At 35.9% G+C, this 27,042-nt stretch overlaps 1 protein-coding gene across 3 annotated transcripts in view; it reads right to left on the bottom strand.

Moving 5' to 3' along the window:
* The window catches only part of KIF13B (kinesin family member 13B), a 257,145-nt gene that overhangs the window by 150,229 nt on the left and 79,874 nt on the right, over nucleotides 1-27,042 (bottom strand). For all 3 annotated transcript variants that reach the window (XM_074209185.1, XM_074209184.1, XM_074209186.1), the window contains exons 5-8: nucleotides 17,937-18,029; nucleotides 10,772-10,952; nucleotides 6,144-6,231; nucleotides 1,211-1,345 (exon numbers count right to left, since the gene is read on the bottom strand). In XM_074209185.1, coding sequence (XP_074065286.1) covers nucleotides 1,211-1,345; nucleotides 6,144-6,231; nucleotides 10,772-10,952; nucleotides 17,937-18,029 — 497 coding nt within the window. The remainder of the gene's footprint in view (nucleotides 1-1,210; nucleotides 1,346-6,143; nucleotides 6,232-10,771; nucleotides 10,953-17,936; nucleotides 18,030-27,042) is intronic.

Below are 27,042 nucleotides of genomic sequence, written 5' to 3'. Positions count from 1 at the left end.
CCTGAATTGCTGGGGTCAAAAACAATTCATTACATGATGACCAATCACCTGGCAACAGGGATCTCCCAATTTAACCAGACTGGTGTTTATACAATAGCTTGTCACTGGACCTTTCTCATTTGATTAGTACTAATCAGAGCTTGCTGGCAGTAGTTTTCAAGAGATAAGGGTTGCTTCCACACCATAATGAGTCATCAGAGAAAGACTACCAAAAAACCAAAATTGAATCATGAAAATAAACCAAAAATTTTTGGTCAGAATCTCTCACATTTAAAAAAAAAAGGTAAGATGAATCCCTCCAATTGATTCAGTATAATTTTGCTTTCTATTTAAATAGAAACCAAGACACTTATCCCAAAATAAAGTATTCTTTGCTGAAGTGCCTTGAGAATAATGAGTTTCTTCCTCAACTGAATGAAAAGCTTTAAAACATCTGAAATTCATTCAACGAGGAAAGGAAAATTTTCAGTTCATTCTACAAAGGAGAGAGAAAAGGAAGAAAAATTGGTACCAAATAAATCTCAATATTTAAAAAAATGACATTAGGGCAATATTCACATTCAAATATCACCTGCCCTCCCCTTACAACATGCCTGGCATCATTCAAGTAGGCTAAATGATATTATATCATCACTTTTTCAAATGACATCACTAAAAGTGGATCACTACTAAAACTTGGAGAGCTAAATCTACTTAGATGCAGTATAGAACTGATTTTCCTTTATTCACTTCCTGTCTTTTCAAGTTTATGCAAGCTGAATTTTACTATTTTGGGAAGAGTAATTGTTTCTAATTATCACCATTAAATCTGATACCATAATCTTGTTCACACTTTCATATCGATGATTTTCAAATTAGCCAACACAGCAATTTAAATTCAGATACAGGACTGACTCAGATTTTATCTTTTTTAACACATGCTCTGCTGATCATGGGCAATGCAAAAAATAATGGTTTTGGAGCTGAGGCCCTAAGTTCAAAAGTCAGTTTTGCCACTACTCTCTATGTGTCCTTGGGCAAGGATCTGAAGCTTTTTAAGTTTTACCCTTCTTATCCAAAACTTGAGGAAGTCATATTAGATGCTATCAAATTCCTTTACAGTTACAAATCTATGATCCTTTATTATATGAGGAAGGCAAAGCAGTGAGTGATTTCATACAAGGAACAAGAATACAATCTCATACATGAATAAGAACACTGTTGCACTTACCCCAGATTGCACATCATATAAAGTATGAGTCAAGATGATTTTGAAGACTGCATGGGAGCGACTGCTTTCCTCATTCATGTTGGTTGCAGCAACTGTTCGAGACTTGTTGCCTTCTGACATTAAGGACTCGATATCCTACACAGAAATTTCAAAATTAATAGATGATTCATTTTATTGTCTGTTCAAGGAACATTAAACATTCTATAGAACTGTATTTAAAAAAAACAGCAAAAACAATGGCTTGGTCAATTCCATTTGCTCACAAAAAATGTTCTGCCTTTTCAAAAGGCACTAGCTCAGAGATTATCCACTGATGGACTCATTAAACACTACAAATGAAACCTAGGCAAAATGCTCTAAATTTAACTTAGAGCTGGCAAGAATTTGAGCATTGGCTCCTTAATTTACTTTATCGTACTGACCCATGGAGCTAAGATTGTACTCCTTTGTTTCATACCTACATGTACAAATATACAAATATACAAATTTAATACTCTCTGAAGTTAGCTCAACTTTTGATATTTCTTCCCTTTGTTTTTCAAATTTTTCTAAAGATATGTGAAGATGGCTAATGTTAAATAAGATTTAAAAAACCAGATAACCATCTGAAATCATACTACTAATATATTTCAGACATGTTGCTTGAGCTAGAGATCTTCCCAGAATTCTAGAGAAATGTAAGGCTATGTTTTGGAATACAGAGAGATTAAAGTTGATTTGAATTAGAATCTGAAATTTAATCAGTAATAATTTTTTAAATTTCTAAAGCTAGTTGAGGAGGGTAATAAAGTGTGAAGATTAAATATGTCCTATTCTTTAAAGATAATCTTTTAAGTGACAAAAAAAAACTCAATATGCTTAAAATGCATGCAAATTTTCATAAGCAAGAAACAAAACAGGACCTTCAGCTTTACAAATATGAACTAGAATTTAAATGTAAACAATTCTCTTTCACATTTAAAATTATTGATGCCTACTCTGCCTGATACTGGGGTAAGCTGCCACAAACAAGTGAATGGTAATGATTTGGTTATGGCTTCATGTTGCTGACAGGCTATGCCCGAAGAACAGAAAAAGATTAAAATGCTCTTTTACTAAAATGCTTCTTTGAAGAGGGGAAAAAACCCCAAAACTTCATCATTAGCATAACTTACTGCAAACATTCAAATATATTATTAATAAACTATATTTCTATATATTTTATTTTACTTTTATATACTTACTTTACTATATAATTATCAATCACTACTTAATCTGACAACGGTTTTAATCTCAGATTTAAGAACTAACTCATCATTTTGAATCTCTTAGAGAGTCAAAGTTTATCTTAGAACTACTTCATATTAATATCTAGGATACCCTGCTGAGTCTATGATACTCCCTGTCAAGAAGTTTGTTTGTTTGTTTCTTTTAAGATGGTTCTTGACAAGACAATTAAATGTGAGAACACTAGGAGCCAGTAGTTTCACAACAAATAATCATGCCAAATGCCCCTAATATCCTCTTTTTGACATATACTGCACTTATAAAGCTGGAAAATGATGAAGACATGGTATATCTAGAACCACAAATATGGAGGCTAGTTAATATGACCCCTTCCTTTCAGAGATTAAGAAACTGTAGAGAAGTTTAGCAACTTGTGCAAGGTTACACAGACAGTAAGGGATAGAACTAGATTTGGAATCCCAGTTCTCTGATACCAAAGCCAGTAAATTCTTTCGACAAAACATTTGACAAAGTCCACCAAAAATAATCTTGGGAACAAAATGTCAAATGTGATTCAGTGGATGCATGGCTAGCTAAAGACTGATGACTAAAAAAGAACAATGTAAATCTGAAAATCATACATTTGGAGTATGCCTCAGGGCTCTACCTGATGTGGTGGCACCATTCCTGAATTTTTATGCCTGCTCTCCTAAAAGAAGTAAAGGAAGGAATAGAAGAAAACTTATCTCTTCTCCATCTGCTGCCAGTTAGGTCTGGGGATTGCTATGGGAAAGTTTGACATTATTCTCCCTGCCATCTGAAGGAGGCATAGAGTAGGTGAACTGGACAGACCGGGCCTGGAGTTAGAAAGATCAGAGTTCAAATCTGTCCTCAGACACTACTGTGTGATGCTGGGCAAATCACTTCATTCTGTTTGCCTCAGATTTTCATCTTTAAATGAACTGGAGAAGAAAATGGCAAACCACCCAATATCTTTAGCAATAAAATTCCAAATGACATCAAGGAGAATCAGACACAATTGAAATGCCTGAACAAGCTTCTAAAATACTAAAGCCCTCCACTAAGCCTTCCTCAACTGTCTCTGAACTTTTTATGCTTCGATTGTTCCAGGCCAAGTCTACCTTAAGCCAGTTGAATAATTCCAATTTTGCGGTGAAGTCCAAAAAAGATGAAGTGGTCTTGGCAACACCTTTCTCAGAGATTAGATTAAGGGAAGAGAGACAAAGGGACAACGTAGAGGGGTTTTGAGTTCTGGAGAAGAGGAAGTTAAGAACCATTGAAAAAAATAAATATTTTGCAATTTGGAGACACAATAGGCATTAAAAAGAGAAAATTCATGTTAATAATAAAAAGAGTCCATTGAGACAAACATTAGTTGTAAACTACTTGTTTCAAATTTTTATTTAATAATTTATACCAATTACATTATTTCATTCACTATTAATGTGGAAATGAACAAATTCAAGGACTGCTCAGCATACTGAACAATGTAAACTTTAGATAAAAAATAATTTTATCTATAACAAGAATTTTCAAACATGTCCTTAGAGAGAGAGAGAGAGAGACACACACACACACACACACACACACACACACACACACACACACAGTATTAAATAAAGAACTTTAAAGGGAAGCATAGAAAGGCAAGAGGGACCTTAAGAAGAAAAATTAAATTATATGAAATCATTTAAAGTTAAAATAATAAAATCCCACAAAAGAACCTCTAGAAATTGTTCAAATTCTATCTGAATGAATTTTTTTTAAAAAAATAGAATATGGGGGCAGCTAAGTGGCACTGTGGATAGAACACTAACCCTGGAATCAAGAGACCCTGAGTACAAATTTGGCCTCAGATCCTACTACTTCTTTAGGTATGTGACCTTAGAAAAGACACCTAATGTCATTGTCTTGCAAAAATTAAAAAAAATATATCTCTTGATTCCCAGTCCCTAATTAGATTCAATAATTTCTTGTTACACAAATATATTTAGTATAAGGACATCTGCTGTAACAGAACAGGATTTGCATATAAAGACAATGACAAATGAGGAAAGAGATCTCAAGAAAACTACTCAAACTGCTACAGGAAGACACTCTTGAAACCCTAAACATTAACTATAAAAGGTTATTATACGTAGCTGGTAAAAATTTTATTAAATAAAAAATAGAAACAAATGCTATATAAATATTATTATTATGGAGAAAAATAATATAGAGGCCTTAGAAAAATTACAAAATTTAAAAATATTTTGATTTTTAGAAACCAGATACTTGATAAGATATTGGTAGGCAAATATATAGGATGAGTGGGATGGTACTTAAGACTCAGCATCATCAGATTTAATTCACTTTAAATTGAGTCTGAAAATTTCTAACTGCTGATCTTTTTGGTTTTTATTTCACTTATCTTTTTTCTCATTATCCCATTCTTAAATTCATAATATTAACTAATATTTATATAACACAAAAATATTTTCAAAGTTTTGTATAAGTTATTTAATTTTATCTTCACAATAACCCTGTGAAGTAGGTGCCATTATCATCCTATTTTTAATTCACAGCTGAGAAAACCGAAGCTGCAAAAGTTTAAGGGACTTGCCCAGAGTAATATATAACTAACTAAATGTCTGAGACAAGACTCAAAATTGTTTAGGAGTTCTCAAGTAGGTTGTGCTATAAAAATAATACCATTTAAAAAAAATTTCTGGAACCTTTAAATTTAGTTATTCCTATTCCCTTAGTTTTAAAATAAGGAAATAAGTCTCAGAGATGAAATAAATTGTCCAAGGTTATGGGAAAATAATGAACGAATGAATAAAAAAATAAAATCTTGATGACTTGACAATGTGCTGCTTTACTTCGGTTTCTAGAATACTTTCACATACATTGTATCAGACAGGGGAGGACTCAGAGAATGATATTATAGACTTATAGGGAGGAGCCAAGATGATGTGTGCAGCTCACATTGCTCCAGGAGCATTTCCCTACATCATGTTAAATGGACCCTCTACAGAGACATTCAAGCTACAGATTCCACCAGGAAAAGGGAAGATCCAAAGAAGTTTTCAACAGTAGACATCATGGAGGATCTTCAGTGAAAGTCTCTTTGGGGGGGGGGGGAAGGGGGGAAGTAAGGCCAAGCAAGACTGGAGAGGGGAAAGCCAGTGGGAAGCTTTGAGCCACAGAGCAGTCCAGGTCCTGACAGCTTGACAGTAGCATAGGTTCCAGCAGACAGATGGCAAGCCAGCAAGTCAGTGAGGGTCCCAACCTCAAAGTCAGTGGAAACACCTGGGCAAAAGACAGGACCTGAACATAAAGGAGGAAATAAACCTCTTCAAAGGCAAGGCCTGGACTGCATAGGCAACATCTTGTCCAACAACAAACCAGGGATCAGACCCCAGCCCTAGCCTAAAAAACTTGGATCTATACCCCATATACCCCAGGAGCAGAGCTAAAACAACAAAGATGAGCACAAAAACTAAAAACGCACTCACCATAGAAAGCTAATTTACAGATAAAGATAATAAAAAGGAAAGCCAATTCATGTGGGGGAAGAAAGCTTTTTATTAGTTATATTGCAATATACATAGGTTTTGCTTCCTAATGAAGCCTCATCCTTATAGAAGTTACAATCAGATATAGGAAAAGCTGAAACAACAAAAAATGACAAATGATAAATTAGAATATTTCACATAGTCTTTACCTTGTAACTCGTGACAGCCAGCTTAGAAAGCCCATCCACATAAGGACCAAGCACATTGTGTTCTCTGACTTTTAAAGTTTGACGGTTTCTGTTCAGAAGAAAGCAAAAATAATAATTCATTTAAAAACAAATAATTCTAGTAGCCTAATCTCAAAAAGAAAGGTGCAAAAAGGTTAATAAAAAAAAAGGATTCTCAAATCAACAAATATTCAAACTGATAAAAACTAGTTATGCTTACTAGAAACCCAAAAGAGAAGTCTGACTGATAGAGAGAGATATATTGTTATAAGATAACAAATCACTCCATTGGAAAACTGTGGGATGACTTTACCACTACAAAAGAATGGTAAAAATGCAAAATCAATAAGCCCAAATAGTCTATGAGCACAATGTATGCTGTCATAGAGAGGTTCAATAAACATTCATTTTAAATTCAAAAGGTTTCATTGCTGTCACAGGTGGTGGATATCTTGAGAATTATTCAATCTCACTAGCTCAACATTTTTCTTAGACTATTCTTCTAATTTAAATTAAGTATTTCCACAAAATACTTATTCCCATATTCTCAGTTTTAAAATAAGGAAATGAGTTTCAGAGAGATGAAGTAACTTGCCCAAGATTATGGGAAAATAATGAATGAATGAATAAATAAACACTTGGTGACTTGTTTTCACTTAGTATCACTGTGTTTGAGATCAGTTCTGTAGTCTAAATTTTAGCCTTTTAGCACCTTTTTTCTAGATATCAGTCACCATAAGAGGATTTCCCAAGAAAATTTCATAATACATATAATAGATATAATACATATATTTGATATATATTCCATATATATCAAGCTAGAGAAAAATGAATATGGAGTAAACAATATTTACACTTCACTCTAATTCCTAAAACATCTTTAATCTGTTAAGTAGAATAGCAAAATGGAAATTGCATGAATTTGTAAGCAGAAGCCATGAGTTTGAACCCTGGCTTTAACTTCTAAAAGATTTAAGACCATAAGTAAGTCACTTTACTTCTAATCCTTGAAGCTTTCTTAAAAAAAAATAGATAGAAATATATATATATGTGTGTATTTATATAATATACACACACACATATATACATACACAGTTCTATATATGTAACTATATATTCCTATGCATGTATACACACAAACATATAAGAAATAAATTATAACACATGGCAATATACATATGTCAGTAGTTGTAGAGATGTTAAACTTATAGAACTCCTTGTATCCTACTCCTTCTTAACTTCCATATTTCAAAGCAAAGGTCCTGAAATCAGGATCTTTCTCTCTCCAAGAGATCACCAAGCATGGTGATAATGGAATGCTTTCAAAGAGGTCATAAGAGAATGGGAAGAGATTAAAGATAAATTGAATAAGTGGGACAGGCACACAGCGAGACATGAACATTGAAAGGACAGTGACTAGACTAACTCACTAGCATTGAAGGGTTCATGGTGGAAAAGAGATAAATAAGGTTGGGTTTATGTCCAGAATGGAATAACATTCTGGGGCAATTCTGTGGGGCATTAGGGAAATAAAAGTTTCATTAAGACATGGACTCCATCCTAACACAATTTCTAAACTATTAAAAGGTAAGATACATAAGTAATACAGGAAATGGTGCAATTACACAAATAGAAAATAGTTGAACAAATAATGACACATAAATATTATGGGATATTACTGGATTCTAAAAAATACCAAGACAATAATTTATACAAAAACAACAATACTATGAAGAAAAACAACTTTGAAAGACTTAGAAATTCTACAACTGTGCTTGACTAAATTAGAGAATAATAAATATTTAAATCAACTATAAAGGACCAATGAAAGAAAATGTTATAGACCTTCAGAGAAAAAACTGATAAAGAGAAGCATGCATAGTATGATTTTACATGTTTGTGTGTCTATGAACATATAATATATATGTCAAATGGTGGACTTCAATAGTACAGGGTAGGGAGGGAGAGAGAATTTAAAGTCCAGAATTTAAAATGTAACATAAATGAATAAATTTTTTTAAAAGTCTTAGAAAATCTAATCAATGCAATGACTAGTTATGACTCCTGACAACCTACAATGAAACATTGTGAGGGGCGTGATTAGCAACAAGAAAAAGAAGAAGAAGAAGAAGAAGAAGAAGAAGAAGAAGAAGAATGACAAAAGAGAGCAACCAACATACTGGGTTAAATTTTCATAAAAGAAAGGAGAAGTAAGAGCACATACCAGCAGCAGTTTTAAAGTAGTGTGTAGAATTTATCGTGTATTTTAAACCACCCAAGTGCTATTCAAAGGAAAGTTATGGTTTCTTAAAGAATAATATTTTGTGTTCTGGTATGTCATGGAAACACATTTGGGGAGGAGGGGGTGGGGTTGTTCAAGTTCAGAATTTTAAAAAAAAGAGTGAGTAGACTAGTGAAGAGGTTGATGTGAAGTCTGCTAAGTTGTCTAGGTTTGTCTGTCTTCTTTAAGGATCTACCTGAGCTCTACTCAGACTGGACAACAGAGTACCTAGGTAAGGACCTACCTGGCTGAACTGAGAATTTGATGAGCTCTGAAGTTGTCTGGCTGAGAGAACTGCTATTCAGAGATAAAAGAGACACTTTTTAAAGCCCTTTTAAGGATGATGGCAAGTTCAATGAACTTTTAAATGATACTGTTACAGTAAAGGAGAAAAAAGAAGTAAGATTTATTTACCCAGATGAAGAATGTTAAAGAACAAAAGACAAACAATAAACAGTATCTCATGGTAGACGGGCCATGAATGATATCAAAAAAATTCAGTCCAGAATTCTGAGTTATCCCAAGAACATGGGTTTTCTTCCTCATGTGCTTTTTTTTTTTTGCCAGACCACATATGGTCCTTTTCTACCATAGATACTGACAGTGCCCTGTGAAAAAGGTTTATATGTGGATTATATGGAGATTGTGACTGTGAGATACTTAATTATTTTTTAACTTTTCTTATATATTTAGTGTCTGTAATATTATTATGATTCTGTCCTATCGTTAAGTAAAGTATTTTTTAAAGAAAAAAAGTGGAAATTTCTTATTCAATTGTAATATCTAGGATAAGAGGGCTAAAAGGTAAAATTTGGACTACAGAATTGATTTTAAACACAATGATACTAAGTGAAGTCATTAATTCTGGCATAAAGGTTCAGAAGATGCCGAGATATAAAATAGGCAAGGAAAAAATAGAGAGTGTGTGAAGTCAACAGCAGAAAGGGAAGAAAAAAATGTAAGAAGTAGTTAGAAGCTGTATTTCATCATAAGATCTTCAGCCAAGTAGTCTGTGTTTCCATTTTGACATATCTTCATTCTCTCCTTAACTACTGGTTGCCTCCTACTTCATACAAACATGGTCTGCTAAATGATCTCCCTGACAAAAATCTCTCCCTCCTCCAGTCCATCTTCTACTCAATTGTTAAAGCAATATAATCTCAAGATCAAGCACATGAATTCAGGCATCTATGAATAAATACTGCAAAACAAGGGAATTCAAATTCTGCCTCTGACAAGCAATGAAAAACCATGTACTAATCACGTAACTTAAACTTAGCTTCCTCAGGGGGTTGTGGTAAGGTGAAAATGAAATAAAATATACAAATAAAGCATTTTAAAAACTTTACAGTAATACATAAACAACAGTCACTATCATTATCTTGCAGACTTCAGCTAATTTTGTCTGATTCTCACTGGCAATCCTGACTTTCTATAACTTCTACTTTTAACTACAAGATTCATAAAGATGGTAGTTATTTTAATGTATTAGTTGCTCAAGTATCAATTTAACTAAATCATTATCATATTTTATATTAGACTCTGAAATAAAAGTTAAGATTAACAGTGAGAAATAAAAATGAGAATAGAGGTTTAAATATACACTTGTTACTCATCACCACTATTCAGGGTCCCAAACTTCTCTCCTGGTTCACACAGTCTTATATATCTAAGGGCTCCACTCACCAAGACTGAAGTATGGAAAGAAACCTCGGATCACTAGGAACTGCAGCTTTGATTATGCCAGACCATAATAAAAGGCATTCACTAGCTGCCCCCTAACTAGCAGGTAAAATTCAGGTTCTTTTATAAATTATTAAAAGCCTGCCATTCCAATACCCACCCTCACATCATTCAAACAATACAATTAACACATGGCGTACTCACGATCCCTGCTTGGTACCACTATTTATATTGTTGCTTTTCACAATACACTTCTAGTTTTGCACATTTGCTCCTCCTTTAGGGTCAAATTTAAATGACTTCACCCTGAAGTTTTTTGAGACCATCTGACTCATCTCTCCCTCTTCTGACCCTGCAAAAGCATTTAGTGCCTTTTTCCCTTTGAATTTTCATGTGAATTTTTAGTTAGTGTCATTTGTGCCAAGTCAATTAAGAAAATAGGAGAGGGCAGCTAGGTGTAGCAGCAGATAGAGTACAGGTCCTGGAGTCAGGAGTACCTGAGTTCAAATCTGACCTTAGCCACTTAATAATTACCTAGCTGTGTGGCCTTGGGCAAGCCATTTAAACCCATTGCCTTGCAAAAATCTACAAAAAAAAAAAAAAAAAAAAGGAGTGACTGAATATTATTTGATTAAAATTTCTGTACCCTTTGGGGTCCAAGAGATCTCTAACTTTCTCATTATAGATCTCCATATAGGATACTTCAACTTTAAAACTCTGTTCTTCATTCTCTTCTTTCTGAGTTCTTTCAAAGAGACCACTGCAAAGTCTTGGAATTAATCCAGGCTGGTCGGCAGTGCCCATCATTGTGTAAGATTTTCCAGACCCTAAAAAAAGAGAATACACAGTCAAAGTAGATTCTTCAGGAACAGGCACAAGTTCATACACTCTCTACCATTATAAATATTTCCAATAAACTCAAAAATATGATATAAGGTCTTAAGAATCCATGCTGACAGAGGTAATGGTTATTAATTATTAATCACAAGCTTCAATATCAAGCCTAAGAAAAAAGAGAATTCTTAATGAGAAATCCATTTTCTCTAATAAAATTCACATAAAAAGATAACCAAATATCACTTCAAGTAAATGAAGAGCAAGCAGTCAAATTGGAGGACAACCCTTGAAAAAGTCAAGAGTATTACACAAACCGAAAATAATATGTAGATTCGATAAGGGTGATGTATTGTTGATTCCATCCAAAATAAAATAGCAGTGAGAAGAGCCAGGATGGAGGAAGAGAATATAGGAAGTTGCCTGGGTTCTACCCAATTTTCCTAGGAAACAATAGTAAATAAAGCCTCTAAAAGAATTCTGGGGCAACAAAATCCACAAAAAGTCAGAGGGAAAACCATTAACCAGTGAAAGATAATTTGGAAGGACTTCAGGCTTGTCTCACTTGGGTACAAGGGGAGCAGAGCCCAGTACAAGCAATGTCCTGGCAAGCCATAAAGTTTTCAACCACGCATAGATCAGCAGCTGAAGCTCCGTGGTGCCAGCTTGGCAGGTCAGAGGCACAGCAAGTCAGCTGCCAGCACCAGAACTCAGGGTACAACAGAAGCACCTAGGCTGGAGTACCTGAAGCACGAAGTCAGTGACCCAAGGGCAAGAAGCTTGGGAAAATGCCCTTGTCCTTTAAAGAGCCCTGACCATGAAAAGCTACTATGGCAACAGGGAAGATGCAAACGCAAATTCAAAAGAGAACAATAATGTCCAAATGCTTGCATATGAAGATTCAATGGAGAATATGAATTGGTCTCAAGCCCCAAAAGTCAACTTGGAAAAGCTCAAAAAAGGATTTTTAAAAATCAAGAGAGGGACTGTGTTCTCAATTGCAGACCCAGAAAAGTCCTTATCACCCAATTCCATGCCATTGTCCCACTGTCAAATAGTTCAGTGCACATGGTTTCCATAGAAATAAAACTAAGGAAGATGCATTATCATCATGGGTTTTTTTCTGCATCCAAAGAACTACTGGTATTTTTTTCACTTTTTTTATTAACTGAAACCTATACGTGTTGAATTCCCAAGACAATGTTAGTTTTTGAGAGCTTTGTCTCACTCACTTTTTGTATCTTCAGCATTAAGCACAGGGTTTGGGTAAACAAATACTCAAATTTGATTACTAGCTCCCCCCCCAATTTAGTAAAACTCAATTGTGACCTTAGTGATCAAATACAAAATCTTCTAGTACTCAAAGTTCTGAATAATTTGATCCCTTTCTACTTTTCTTACACCTGTCTCCCCATACTCCAAACATTCTAGGATCCAGTGGTACTAGTTCTATGCTATTCCCCCCATAAGATATCTTGTAGACTCAGAAATTCCTTGAAATACTGAAATACTCTGAAAGCTTGGAATACTCTCCCTAATGATCTTAGCATTTTGGCTTCCCTGTATTCTATCAGGTCCCAGATAAAATCATATCTTTTACTAACAGCAAGATTGTATGATGATCAGCTACAATAGACTTAGCTCCTCTCAGCAGTCCAATGAAACAAGACAATTTGAAAACTTGTGATGGAAAATGCCATTCACATTCAGAGAAAGAACTATGGAATCTGGGGTGGCTAGGTGGCACAGTAGATAAAGCACCAGCCCTGGAGTCAGGAGTACCTGGGTTCAAATCCGGTCTCAGACACTTAATAATTACCTAGCTGTGGCCTTGGGCAAGCCACTTAAACCCATTTGCCTTTAAAAAAAAATAATTATGGAATCTGAATATAGACCACAGTGTATATTTTCACTTTTTAAAATTGGTTTTGTTTTTTTTAATTTCTCATGGATTTTTTCCCCTTTTGTTATGATTCTTCTTTTACAATATAACATGACTGCACATATATAACATGTCAAATTACTCACTGTCATGGGGAGGGGAGGGAAGGGAAGGAGGTAGAAAAATTATGGAACTCAAAATCTTACCAAAATCATTGTTGAAAATTATGTTTAGGGGATGGAACCTAGATGGCAGCGAGAAGGCAGCATTTCCCAGAAACTCCTTCCTTCCAAACTCAAAAATAACAAATAAATGATGACTCTGGTCAAAATTTAGAGGGGCAGAACCCACAGAAAGACTGATACATTTTCCCAGTCCGAGGGAAAGGTGTGTTTCAGCATGGCTGCAGTGCAGCACAGCACAGCCCAGAGATCACCAGCAACAGCCTGAAGGGGTGGGGAGAGAACTCTGCTACTCCAGAATAAGTGTGGAGTGAGGAGCACCGGCTGGGAACATCCAGAGAAAGCAGCCTGCACACCCAGAGATGGTAAGGGGGTCCAAGAAAGTCTACAGAGATTTCTCTGCTCTCCTGGGGTAGGACTCTACTGTTTGCCTACACTCAGCTTCAGGTTGCAGTTTAGGCTTCTATACTAAGATAGCAGGATCCCTCCTTATAGTCCCAGGCCAGAAGGTAGTGCTGTGGTCATTTACCTATCAAAGCATAGGTAAGAGAGCATAAGACCTTAGAGGAATAAAGGTCCCAGTGGGGTGTCCCTCCCCCAAAAAGCCTTGGAAATGGTGACTCTGGCTGAAGAAATAAGTAAATAACAGAAAAAAGATGACTCTGACCATAGAGAATTACTTTAGTCCCAAGAAAGATCAAAACACATATTCAGATGATGACAAAATCAAAGCTTCCATATCCAAAACCTCCAAGAGAAATAGAAAATGGGCTCAGACTATGAATGAGCTCAAAAAAAGACTTTGAAAAGCAATTAAGGGAGATGGAGGAAAAATTGGGAGGAGACATGAGAGTGATGCATAAAAATCATGAAAACCAAATCAACAGCTTGGTGAAAAAAAATACAAAAAAATACTGAAGAAAATAATAGGTTAAAAACCAGTTTAGGCCAAATGGAAAAAGCAAAACAAAAGGCAAATGAGAAGAAGAAGAATGCCTTAAAAAGCAGAACTGGCCAGCTGGAAAAAGAGATTTAAAAAGCTCTCTTAAGAAAATAACTCCTTTGCAAAAAAAAAAAAAAAGGGGGGGGTGGCTAGTTGGTGCAGTTGGTAGAGCACCACCCCTGCCCCTGGGGTCAGGAGTGCCTGAGTTCAAATCTGGCCTCAGACACTTAATAATTACCTAGCTGTGTGGCCTTAGGCAAACCACTTAACTCCATTTGCCTCCCAAAAACCTTAAAAAAAAAAAAAAAAGAAAATAACTCCTTCAAATGCAGAATGGAACTAAAGGAAGCTGATGACTTTGCAAGAAAGCAGGAAGAAATAAAACTCTCCAAAAAAGCCAAAAAAATAGAAGAAAATGTGAAATATCTCATTGGAAAAACAACCAACCTCGAAAACAGATCCAGAAGAAATAATTTAAAAATTATTGGGCTATTTGAAAGCCACGACCAGGAGAAGAGTCTAGACTTCATTTTTCAAGAAATAATACAGCAAAACTGCCCTGAGATCCTAGAAGCAGAGGGTAAAACAGAAATCAAGAGAATTCACCAGTCACCTCCTGAAAGGGATACCAAAAGAAAAACTTCCGGGAATATTATAGCCAAATTCCCAAACTCCCAAATAAATCAAAGAGAAAATTCTAAAAGCTGCCAGATACAAACAATTCAACTACTGAGGCTCCATAGTTAGGATTACACAGAATCTGGCTGCATCTACATTAAGGGCATATAGGGATTGGAATATGATATTCCGGAAGGCAAAAGATCTTGGTTTATAACTGAGAACTACCCAGCAAAACTGAACATCTTCTTTCAGGGGAAAAGATGGACTTTCAATGAAACGGGGACTTTCAAACTTTACTACTGAAACAACCAGGGCTGCACAGAAAGTTTGATCTCCAAGTATAGGACTCCAGTGAACCATAGAGGGAGTTGGAAGAGAGGGACTAACTATGAGGAACTTAATGATATTGAACTGTTTGTATTCCTGCATGGGAAGAAAATATTGATAACTCATATGAACTTTCTCATTTATAAAAGCTGTTAGAAAGAGCATATATAGACAAGACACAGGAGGGAGCAGAATATAATGGTATAATATAGTAAAAAGATGGAGTCAACGAGTGATAAAGGAAAGCACTGGGAGGAAGGAAAATGAAATGAAGAAGGTAAGAAATTTCACATGAGAGTCAAGAAAAAACTTTTCTCAATGTAGTGGAAAGTGAAAAGGCAAGGGGGAAATGAATGAGCCTTCATTTTCATCAGAAATGACTCAAAGAAGAAATAACATACACACTTAATAGGATGAGGAAATCTATCTTACCCTAGAGAAAAATAAGAAGAGACAAGAAAAGGAGGAATGGGGGGGAGGGAAGGGGTGAATAGGTGATAGAACAGAGGGAAGATCGAGGGAGAGGGTACTCAAATTCGACACACTTTTGGACAGGGCCAGAATGAAAGGAGAGAGAGAGAGAATAGAATAAATGAGAGTGGGGAGGAATAGAGTGGAGGTACAACTAGTAATAACAACTGAGGGAAAAATATTGAAGTAACTTCTCTGGTGGACTTATGATAAAGAAAGCAGCTCACCCCAGAGACAGAGTCATTGAAATATGAACACAGACTTAAGTACAATTTTTTTTTCTTTCTCTATCCTTGAGGTTTCTCATCTTCTTGGGGGGTGGGGTATGGTTACTCTTATAACACATTCAATTCGCATCAATGTATGGCATGGAAACAATGTAGAAACTATCAGACAGCCTTCTGTGGGGCGGGGGGGGGGGGGGGGGGGAGCATTGTAGAATTCAGAGTCCTGCAAAAAATGATGGGTACATATTACTATTGCATATAATTGGAAAACAAATAAACTGTTAAAATATTTTTAAAAATAAATGATTTAAAAATTTTTAATTTTATGAAAAAATTATGTTTATTATGTAATTGGAAAAAATAAAATAAAAAATATTTTTAAAAATAAAAAAATCAAGAGAGGAAGAAGAAACATGAGGAAAAGAAATGAGAGATGTATAAGAGGATTATGAAAAAAAGTCAACAGCTTAGAAAAAGAAGCACAAAAATGATTTAAGAAAATAACTCCAGGTGCGGCTAGGTGGTGTAGTGGATAAAGCACTGGCCTTGGAGTCAGGAGTACCTGGGTTCAAATCCAGTCTCAGACACTTAATAATTACCTAGCTGTGTGGCCTTGGGCAAGCCACTTAACCCCATCTGCCTTGCAAAAACCTAAAAAAAAAAATAACTCCTTAAAAAACAGAATAATTACCCAAATTGGAAAAAAATGCACTCAGGAAAATAACTCCTTTAAAAGTAGAATTGGGGGTGGCTAGGTGGCACAGTGGATAAAGCACTGGCCTTGGAGTCAGGAGTACCTGGGTTCAAAACCGGTCTCAGACACTTAATAATTACCTAGCTGTGTGGCCTTGGGCAAGCCACTTAATTAACCCCATTTGCCTTGCAAAAAAAAAAAAAAAAAGTAGAATTGGTCATGGAAACTAACAAACATGGAGACTGACAAACTGCCTTCTGTGGGGGGTGGGAGGTGGGAGAGGGAAGCTAGATTAGGGGGAAAAACTGTAAAACACAAAATAAATAAAGTCTTTCTTTAAAAAAAGTAGCATTGGTCAAATGGAAAGGGAGATACAAAAGTTTACTGAAGAAAATAATCCCTTAAATTAGAGTAGAGCAAGTGGAAGTTAATGACACTATGAGATATCAAGAATCAGTCAAACAAAATCAAAATGAAAAAAACAGAAAATGTAAAATACCTCATTGTACAGACAACTAACCTGGAAAATAGATCCCGAAGAGATAATTTAAGAACTATTGGACTACCTGAAAGCCAAGAAATTTTCAAGTAAAACTGCCCTAACATCATAGAACCAAAGGGTAAAATAGTCATTGAAAGAATCTACCAATGCCCTCCTAAAAGAGAATTCCAAGGAATATTGAAATCAAATTTCAGAACTATCAGTTCAGGAAAGAGAAGACATGAAACAACTCAAATATCAAGGAGCCATAGTCAGGATTACACAGTACTTACCAACTTCTACAATACAGGATTAAATGATCCAAGACCTTTCCAAAAGACTAATGATGGAAAGTACTAACCACATCCAGATAAAGAAAGCTATGGAGTCTGAATGCAGATCAAAGCATACTATTTTCACTTTTTAGTTGTTGTTTCTTGTGACTTTCCCTTTTTGTTCTATTTCTCCTAACACAATATGACTACTGCTGGAAATATGTTTACATGATTGCACATATCCTTTTGGGACAAATTCTTAAATGGAAGAAGGGAGAAAAAATGTGGAACTCAAAATCTCATAAAAGATGAATGGTGAAATCTTTACAAGTAATTAGAAAAAAAATACTCTTTACAAAGTATAATAGCAGAAATTTTTCTCCCATAGGTCATAGAACAAATTATATACCCTACCCCCCCACCCACCCAAATGCCCAACAACAGTTAAAGATCATGAAGAATAAAGAATGAAATACAAAATTTATCATATTATAACAATCATTAATTCACTTGAAACCAAACATAATTTCCTGTTTGCCACAAACTTTATTCAGCTACTTGGTGTTTTTTTAATTAAATCAGTTGTGATCATAATAACTGGCTATGCCACATTAGGACATAAAATCATATGATGAACTATAGGTTACACTAGGGTGGCAAGAGAAGTTATAGTGTCTGTGCTTTCATGTGGAAAATAAATTTTCTCACCTTATCTTATAATTAAATGACATATGGGCCAAAAAAGAAAACAACATTTCTTTTGTTGTATCTCTCTAAAGAAAAACACTGCCTAATTTTCTCTCTCAGCAAACAAACATACTTTTATTTCCTCTTCCCCTGTTTGCTCATTAAGTGTTTTGTAATGTAGCCTTACCAGTTTGTCCATAGGCAAAGATACACGCATTATAGCCATCAAAGGCATTCTGAAGGATATTTTCTCCAAGGCACTGAAAAACAGCATCTTGACCTAATAAAATCAGAAACCAAAGTCACACATACATCTGAACAAGCAGAAAAGTCCACAGAAGGCAAAGTTAATTTCTATTCTCAGAACAGATTTTTAGTTTCAAAATATACTTTTAATAGGGGTATAGAGGGGCGGCTAGGTGGCGCAATGGATAAAGCATCAGCCTTGGAGTCAGGAGTACCTGGGTTCAAATCTGGTCTCAGACACTTAATAATTACCTAGCTGTGTGGCCTTGGGCAAGCCACTTAACCCCATTTGCCTTGCAAAAAAAAAAACCTAAAAAAAAATAGGGGTATAGACTCCAATTTTTTCTAACTGACCCCTGAAGGAAAATGAATGAAAGAGAAACAACATTAGGACCAGAAGCCTAGATCTATCCCTGGGATGCTAAATTATGCTTAGCTTATCTTGCCCAGAATCAGAATACAAGTCACTTCCAGGCATCTTGACACTAAACTGGCTCCAGTGCATACTGTCCCCTTCTGCACCCCACTTTGCTTGTTTCTTTTAAAGTGGTTTGTTGCCTGTTGCCTGGATTATTGCAACAGGCCCCTAAGGTCTCTCCACCTCAAATCCCTCCCTGCTTCAATCCATACTACAAAAGGCTCCTTAAGTATAATTTGACCATACCATTCACTTACTTGGTCAATTCTTGAAACAATTTCTACTTTCAAGAAGCTTACATTTTAAAAGAGGAGACAAGCAAAATTATAACCAGAATGAATATAAAGAAATACAAAGCAATACAAAGTACTTAAAGGGAAAGTAGTTTAGGAGGCAGAGTACTAGAAATTGATGGGTGTAGGCAGAGAAGAATAAGGAAAGATGTCATATTCTAGATGGAACATGGATTACATCCTGAAGGAAAAACAGAATTCTATGATAACAATGTTGAAGGCATATTTTAGGAAACTTAAGGTTATAATTCCAACATTAATTAGAACATGACATGGGAATAAACAAATGAATGAATGAATGAATATATATGTCTATGTCTATGTATATGTAGAGTTCCCTGATGCTTTCAAAAGGTGAACAACTTCAGAACAGTTAAGTAATTATACCTGTGTATTATACCTTTAAAATCATGCATACAGAAAAACTATGTAAGTTTAAAAGGGGAAGTTTTTTAGCTGCAACTTTTCCAATTGATGCAAATGAGTTATCTATCATCTCTCATATATTTCTACTCCATTCTCATGTACTGTAAGAGAATCCAATAGAAACAGATTTCTAATAGCCAAACAGAAAATGCTGAAAGGTGTGTATAAACTCAACTACATAGCTAAGAAAAATTTTTCTAATTTGATTAGATAATTGGCTGTGTGTGTATGCAGACAGAGCGAGAGAGAGAGAGAGAGAGAGAGAAGGACAGAGGGAGGGAGGAGAGAGATCTCTATCTATACATGTATCACTACTGCTCTCCAAGGTCAAACAGGGATGCTCATCAATTGAAGAATGTCTGAACAAGTTGCAATATATGAATGTAATGTTCTATAAAGAAATGATGCTGGAGCGGCTAGGTGGCGCAGTACATAGAGCACTGGCCCTGGAGTCAGGAGTACCTGAGTTCAAATCCAGCCTCTGACACTTAATAATTACCTAGCTGTGTGGCCTTGGGCAAGCCACTTAACCCCATTGCCTTGCAAAAAAAAAAACCAAACTAAAAAAATGATGCTGAGTGAAGAGAGTAGAAGCAGGAGAACATTGTACACAGACAGCAACAGCAAAACTGTGTGATTATCTACTATGACAGACTGAATTCTTAGCAATACAGTACTCTAAGAAAATTCCAAAAGATTCTGGATGAAAAATACTATCCACATCAGAGAAAGAATTATAAAGTCTGAAGGAAAATAGGAGTAAACCATTTTCACTTTTTAAAAAATTTTCTTGTGGTTTTCCCTTTTGGTTTGATTCTTTCACAATATGACTAATGTGGAAATATGTTTAACATGATTATATATTTTTACCTATATCAGACTTCTTACTGTCATGGGGGAGAGAGTGAGGGAGAAAAATCTGAAACTCAAAATCTTACAAAAAAGAATACTAAAATCTATCTTTAGAAGTAATTGGGAAAATAAGCCTATAAATTGCAAAGGGAAAAAAAAGACTTTGCTACCCTGGCAGAACTGAAGGGTAATGCTGTGATTTCAGAACTAAGAAGACAGAAGAAGTTAAAGACTAGAAATAACTCTGGCTGGGCTTTTTCACTGAAATATGTTCTTGAAATGTTTAATCATGCCTTTGTATTATTAATGTACATTATATGCTCACATTTAAAAAAAGAAATAGGCTATGTTGAAAAATTAAAATTAAAAATTAAATTTGTGGCTCCAAATTTATGACTAGAAGGACTTCAAATAATCCATGTATGCTCAAAGATTACATTTAGCACAAAAATCTTATTTAAGTCCCCCTCCCTAAGAAGCCGTCTTGTGGGTTTATGCTACTGGCCACATGAGGAATGAATGAGCAAAACTTAACTAATGAGTGCAAATTCATCAACACTGCCAAGAAAACAACTTGCAAATTTTGCTCCATAACACACTAAGGAAAAAATATCAGAATCACAGAAACTCAGAGTTGGAAGACCTCAGAAGCTGTCCTCGAACAAGAATTCCCTTTACAGAAATAATAATTTAGCCTTTGCATGATTAGTGAGTGCAACAGATGAAGATCAATGGAAAATGAGGAGGTACAGTCAGACAGGAGAACATAATGAAGGAACACCTTAAATCTCCTCTCTCCAAAGAACCTAGTACTTCTTGAGGAAACCCACTCCATTTCAGAGAGCTCGAACACTTGACCACTTTGTAACTTCCATAGAAGTCTAATAACACTTGCACAAAACAGTCCTTCAAATGCTTGAACACACCAGTCTAGATGACTCCACAAGCATTTATTAAAAGCCAAGCACTTTCTCAGTTCTGGAAAAACAGAGACTCAAAAAAATCAAATCAAACCAATAACAGTTCATGCTCACAAGGAACATGCACTCAATCAAAGAAATTGTGGGAAAAGTACATGATCTGAATTCTGGGGATCTAGATTTGAATTCTGGCTCCACCACTCTGTGATCCTCATGAGGTCACAGTCTCTCTAGGACCCAATTTCCTCATTTGTGAATTGAGGGGGCTTGACTGGAAGATTTTCTACAACTATGATCCTACATACATATGTGCATAAGTAAAAAGAATAAGTGCAAAATAAATACAAGTTGGCAAAAAGAAGAAGGGCAGATACTAATAGGAATGTAGCCCAGAAAAGTTTGTGTGGATAATGGCATTCAAAGAATAGTGAAGGAATTCTATGAAAAGGAGCAAGTACATTCCAGGTATAGGAGATGGCCAGTGAAAAGACACATTGCTTAACCCCCTTGCTGTGCAAAAAAAAACCCCAAAACAAAAACCACTGGTTAAAGATAAGAGTGTTTTCTGTAATGCATGGAGAAAAGGCCCATTTGGCTGAATTCAAAGTGCAGGAAGGAGATTAATGTATAATCAGTCTGTAAAATTTGTTCCGGTCAGAATGTGAAGGGCTTTAAATGACAAACAGTAGTTTATGTTTTATTCCAGATGCAAATATGCAACAATTAAGAGTTCATTTAATATGGGTGTGATATGATCAGGTATAAGCTTAAGGAAAATCAATTAAGCATCTGTGCCACAGTTCCAGTAGGGAGACTAATTAGGGGGATTATGCAATAATAGTCCAGGAGAGAAGTGATGACAAAGGTGGTTGTGAGAGTGGAGAGAAGAATACAATAAATGTTGTCAAGGTAAAAATCACAAGATTTGGCAATGTAATGAGTATGTGAAGTGAGTGAAATGTCACAGAGGACATTGAGGTTATAAAATTGGATGAGTGGAAGAAAGATGATGCCCATGACAGTTGAGGAAAGTTCAAACAATAAATGAGTTGTGTATGGGAAACTTAATGAGTTCTGTTATGGACCTGCCTCCAGGCCATGCAGTGCAAACAGACCCTAGGCAGCTGGTGAAACAGGACTAATTTCAGGGAAGAAAGAAGCGCTGAATCTATGGTTCTGGGAAACACCTGCTTAGAGAAAATAATTGAACTCATGAAAACTGAAGAGAAAACTTCAGCTCATCCAAAGTTTCTCCCTCACCAAGTGAGAAAATACAGATAGAGGAGAAGAGCACAGAGCCCTGAGGGACACCCACAGTCAGAAGATTTGACACAAATGACAAACTATCAAAGGAGAGGGAGAAAGTGAAATAAAGCCCCTAGGTCTCCTTTCTCTAGGCTAAACATTCCAACTTCCATATAACATAACTAGAGAATCATTCATTCCTGATTGTCTTATCTAAATGCTCTCTAATTTATTAATGCCCTTTCCAAAACACCTTCCCCAAAAGTGAATAAAATTCTCCTGATTTAGTCTGACCAGAGTCAAGAACAAGATTACAGCTTTCTAGTTCCGGAATACATAGTTCTCAAGACAGAATAAAATCAAATTAGCTTTCCTTCCCCCAAACTTGAACTCATGAAATTGATTACTCTAAAATACAATTGTAAGACTTTACCTCTTCACAGTCTTTTAAAGATCACTGTAGGTCATAGCAATCACATCAGATAATTCTTTTAATACCTTGGGATATAGTCTGAGCCTGGTGATTTGAACTCAACAGTAATAAGATACCATTATCTCCCTAACTCTCTTGCATGGCAACTTTCTATTACTCATTTTTATTCTTTCCTTTACAACCCACAGATGTTGTTTTTCATAGAAACAAAGCAAGATTTGAACCATTCTATCTCTGTCTCTCTCCTCTTTGATCTTTTCTCCAATAAGTTTAAAAAAAAAAACCTGCCACTTCTTATTGCTCTTAGCTTCAGCATACTCAAAACTTCAATGATAGAGCTTAGCTAATTCCTCTTCCCTATTTCTTACCTACATCTTCTGAACTTATCTTTTAAAAGTTTAAGTTATTTGATGACTTCCATGAACTTCTACTGGTCTCTAAACAACTTCTATACATTCCTCCATATTTAATTATGAGGTATAACTCTCCATCACATGTGTGTTATATATGGAAATAGCACAGAAATGAAATAGCAATAAAATATTTTCCTCACCCTGCCCTTCCACAAACCAAGAATCTTTTAAAATTATATTACAAAGGGAAAGAGTGGACATGTAGTCTTTATTAAATGCTTACTGTGGGCCCAGGACTTTGCTAAGTGCTAAGGATACAAAGAAAGGAAAAACTACAATCTCTTCCCTCAAGGAGCTCACATTCCAACAGGAGGAAACAATATGCAAATAGCTAAGTCTGTACAAAATATATACAGTGCAAATGAAAGGTAATCAAGGCTCTAGCAGTGGAAGGGACTGTGAAAAGGTCTGCAGGAACAGCAAGGGAGTCTGATCTGAGGCCGACTTAAACCAAGAAGAGGTCAGACCCTCCTGAGAGCACCGAGCCAAAGAAGAGATAGAGAGGATCACATGAAAAGGAAGATCATGGAATTGGAGTGAGTGTACAGAGGGAAAATTCATGTCACTTGGTCTGTAGGACCACAAATGTTTCCTGGGTTTGTCTTCATGAGATCCTCCCAAAGTCTGATTCTTGAAGCACTGGTAATGCTTGCTGGGTATAGCTCTCTCTTGTAGTAAATTTTCAGCATTTCATTTCAGTTTGGTATAGCTTCCTATCAGCAGATTCTGATATGATCCCTTGCAGGATTCTACTTCTGGTCTCCATAGGAAAATGTTGTGCAAAGAATGGAAAAGAGAACTTGTGCTTAATATACTTTCCTTCACTCTCATATTTGAACTTCAAAGTTTTTCTGTAGCTGGAATGCTTAGAAGTCCTCTATTTCATTGAAAGTGTAGTTCCGGGGCACGGGCTAGGTGGTGCAGTGGATAAAGCACCGGCCTTGGAGTCAGGAGTACCTGGGTTCAAATCCGGTCTCAGACACTTAATAATTACCTAGTTGTGTGACCTTGGGCAAGCCACTTAACTTCATTTGCCTTGCAAAAAAAAAAAAGTGTAGTTCCCCCCATGGGTAAGTTATTCTTAGTTGAGCCCTCATCCTTTGCCTTCTAAAGTTCCAAATTATCTACTCATTAATTTATAAGGATAGTTTATATAAATCATCTATGATCCCAACTGGGACTCTTTAGTTCTTGAATTCTTTCTGTCTGGTTGCTTGCAGTATTTTTTCTTTGACTTAAGAAATTAAAATTTCAGTTATGATGTTCCTAGGAGTTTTCATTTTTTGGGAGGTAACTGGTTAATTCTTTCAAAATCCACTTTGCTCTCTGGTTTTAAGAAATTTGGTCCAACTTCTGGAGAGCTATTTGGAACTATGCCCAAAGGGCAACAAAAATGTGCATACCCTTTGACCCAGCAATACCACTACTGGGTCTATACCCTGAAGAGATGAGGAAAAAGGGTAAAAACATTACTTGTACAAAAATATTTATAGCAGCCCTGTTTGTGGTGGCAAAGAATTGGAAATCCAGTAAATGTCCTTCAATTGGGGAATGGCTTAGCAAACTGTGGTATATGTATGTCATGGAACACTAGTGTTCTATTAGAAACCAGGAGGGATGGGATTTCAGGGAAACCTGGAGGGATTTCCATGAACTGATGCTGAGTGAGATGAGCAGAACCAGAAAAACACCATACACGGTAACAGCAACATGGGAGTGATGTTCAACCTTGAAGGACTTGCTCATTCCATCAGGGCAACAATTGGGAACAATTTGGGGCTGTCTGCAAAGGAGAGTACCATCTGTATCCAGATAAGGAGCTGTGGAATTTGAACAAAGTACAAAGACTCTTCCCTTTAATTTAGAAAAAAAAAACAGCTTATTGTCTGATCTTGTTACCTCTTAGACTTCTCTTCTCTTTAAGGATATGATTTCTCTCTCATCACACCCAATTTGGATCAAGGTACAACATGGAAACAAAGTAAAGACTGACAGAGTGCTCTCTGTGGGGGGGAGGGGGGAGGGAAGCAAGATGGGGGGAAATGTAAAACTCCAATAATATCTTTAATAAAAATAAATTTAAATTAAAAAAAAAGAAATTTGGTCCAGAGAAAGAATTGTGGAGTTTGAACAAAGACTAAAGGCTATTACCTTCAATTTAGAAAAAAAAAAATCCATTATCTTATTATGTAATTTTGCTATGTCTTATACTTTATTTTTCTTCCTTGAGGATATGATTTCTCTCTCCTTATATTCAATTGAGATCAATGTATACCATGGAAACAATTGTAAAGACTAACAGACTGCCTTCTGTGGGGGTGGGGGGAGGGAAGCAAGAATGGGGGGGAAATTACAAAACTCAAAATAAAATTTTTCTAAAAAAAAGAAATTTGGGCAGTTTAAAGATTTTTTGAAGTAAGATGTCTAAGTTTCTTTGGGGGGGGGGGCATGATGTTCACATAATCCAATGATATTTAAATTTTTTCTCCCTTCCCTATACTCTTGTTTCAGTTATCCCAGGAGTTATAGACTAATCTGCACACATACTATATTTCTCTGATGACATTTGTCCTTTGTTCTTGAAGAAAACCATGACATCATGTTTGCCATGACAAACACATGAACTGGATTTGAGTGTGAGGGTGCTGTGCAATGTCACCAGTCTCACTTTCTCCTCAGAGCCATCTGAATCCAGAGGCCAGTGTTTCTCTGAGGCATTACTAGTAGATGCTTTAGTCATTCCCTTCTACTGCATGTGTCTTGAGGGTCCTTGCCATGATAATATCTCATTATGATGAGCTGCTTTTTTTTTTGCTTGCTTGTTCTTCCAGCACATTTCCTGTCTTTGAACTTGATGTTAGGGATGGATTCTGCCACACTTTTGGAGGAAAAGTCTGGGCTGGTCATGTTTCTTGAGGTTTTAAATGTTATATTATGCCAAGAACAGGCTGAGGTCTTATTAGCTTTCCACTCTCCTAAAGTGGTGTGATCCCTGAGGCCTGAACTCTGTTAGTTTCTGACCTGTTGGACTCAGCCCCTAATGGCCACTGGAAAGCTCTGATGGTTCAGAGTGGTAGAATTGGGAAATTCCTTTCATCTGGGTTTCCTGCTTGGTTATTCTTCTACAGGTTGGCCTAGATGCTACTACTGATTCCCATAATCTTTCTTCTTTTAAAATTCATTTCCTACATTCCAATGAGCATGTCAGACTTATATCCAGATTTCTTCTCTATTACAAATTTTAAGATGGAGTGATGTCTCTTCCTCATTGATCTAAGGTACCCATCATTTCCTCACAAGGTGATCCAAGCATTTTTCCTCACCAGTTCCTCTATGTTTTGAAGGTTGAAGTCATCATTTAAGTTAAATTAGGAAAATGACAGATGTTCTGTTTTTCAACAGAAGGAGAATGAGCTGCAAAAGCTATCTAGGTAATTGAAGTTCCCTGTTTGCTAGGACATCATACCACTGTGTCAAGCTAAGATGTGTTGCCTAAATTCCTCACTTGTTTTCTATTTCCATCTAAAGAGTCCATAGTATCCTGAGCACAAATCAAATCAATTCCACTTTTGTTCAGAGGATATTTATCCAAATGTTCTTCACCAGGGATACCCCTGAGCTTCTACATTTCCTTATGAGTATGTATGTGAATACATACTACACACACACACACACACACACACACACACACACACACACACACACAGATAACCACACAATATTAATCCTATTTCTCCTTCCCCCTTACCCGTCCAATTCTTTCTAAAGAAAGTTTATTCTTCTAGAGACATATTCCAACTAAGGTTTATAAGTCATCAAAATAGAGTGATTATATGAAAACAAACATATACATGAGAACAAAATCAAGAGCAGGTAGGTAGTAATACAGAGCAACAGAATATTAAGACCGAAGTCAGGAAGGCTCAAGTTCAAATCCAGCCTCAGATACTGACTATGATCCTAAGCAAATCACTTAACTTCTGCCTGCCTCAATTTCCTCAACTGTAAAATGGGCATAATAACACCTACTTCCTAATATTGTTGAGT

Source organism: Macrotis lagotis, chromosome 1 (assembly GCF_037893015.1).
Source record: "Macrotis lagotis isolate mMagLag1 chromosome 1, bilby.v1.9.chrom.fasta, whole genome shotgun sequence".
Lineage (NCBI taxonomy): Eukaryota > Metazoa > Chordata > Mammalia > Peramelemorphia > Peramelidae > Macrotis > Macrotis lagotis.
Note: the sequence above shows the minus strand (reverse complement) of the source record. Positions and strands in the feature narration are given on the sequence as shown.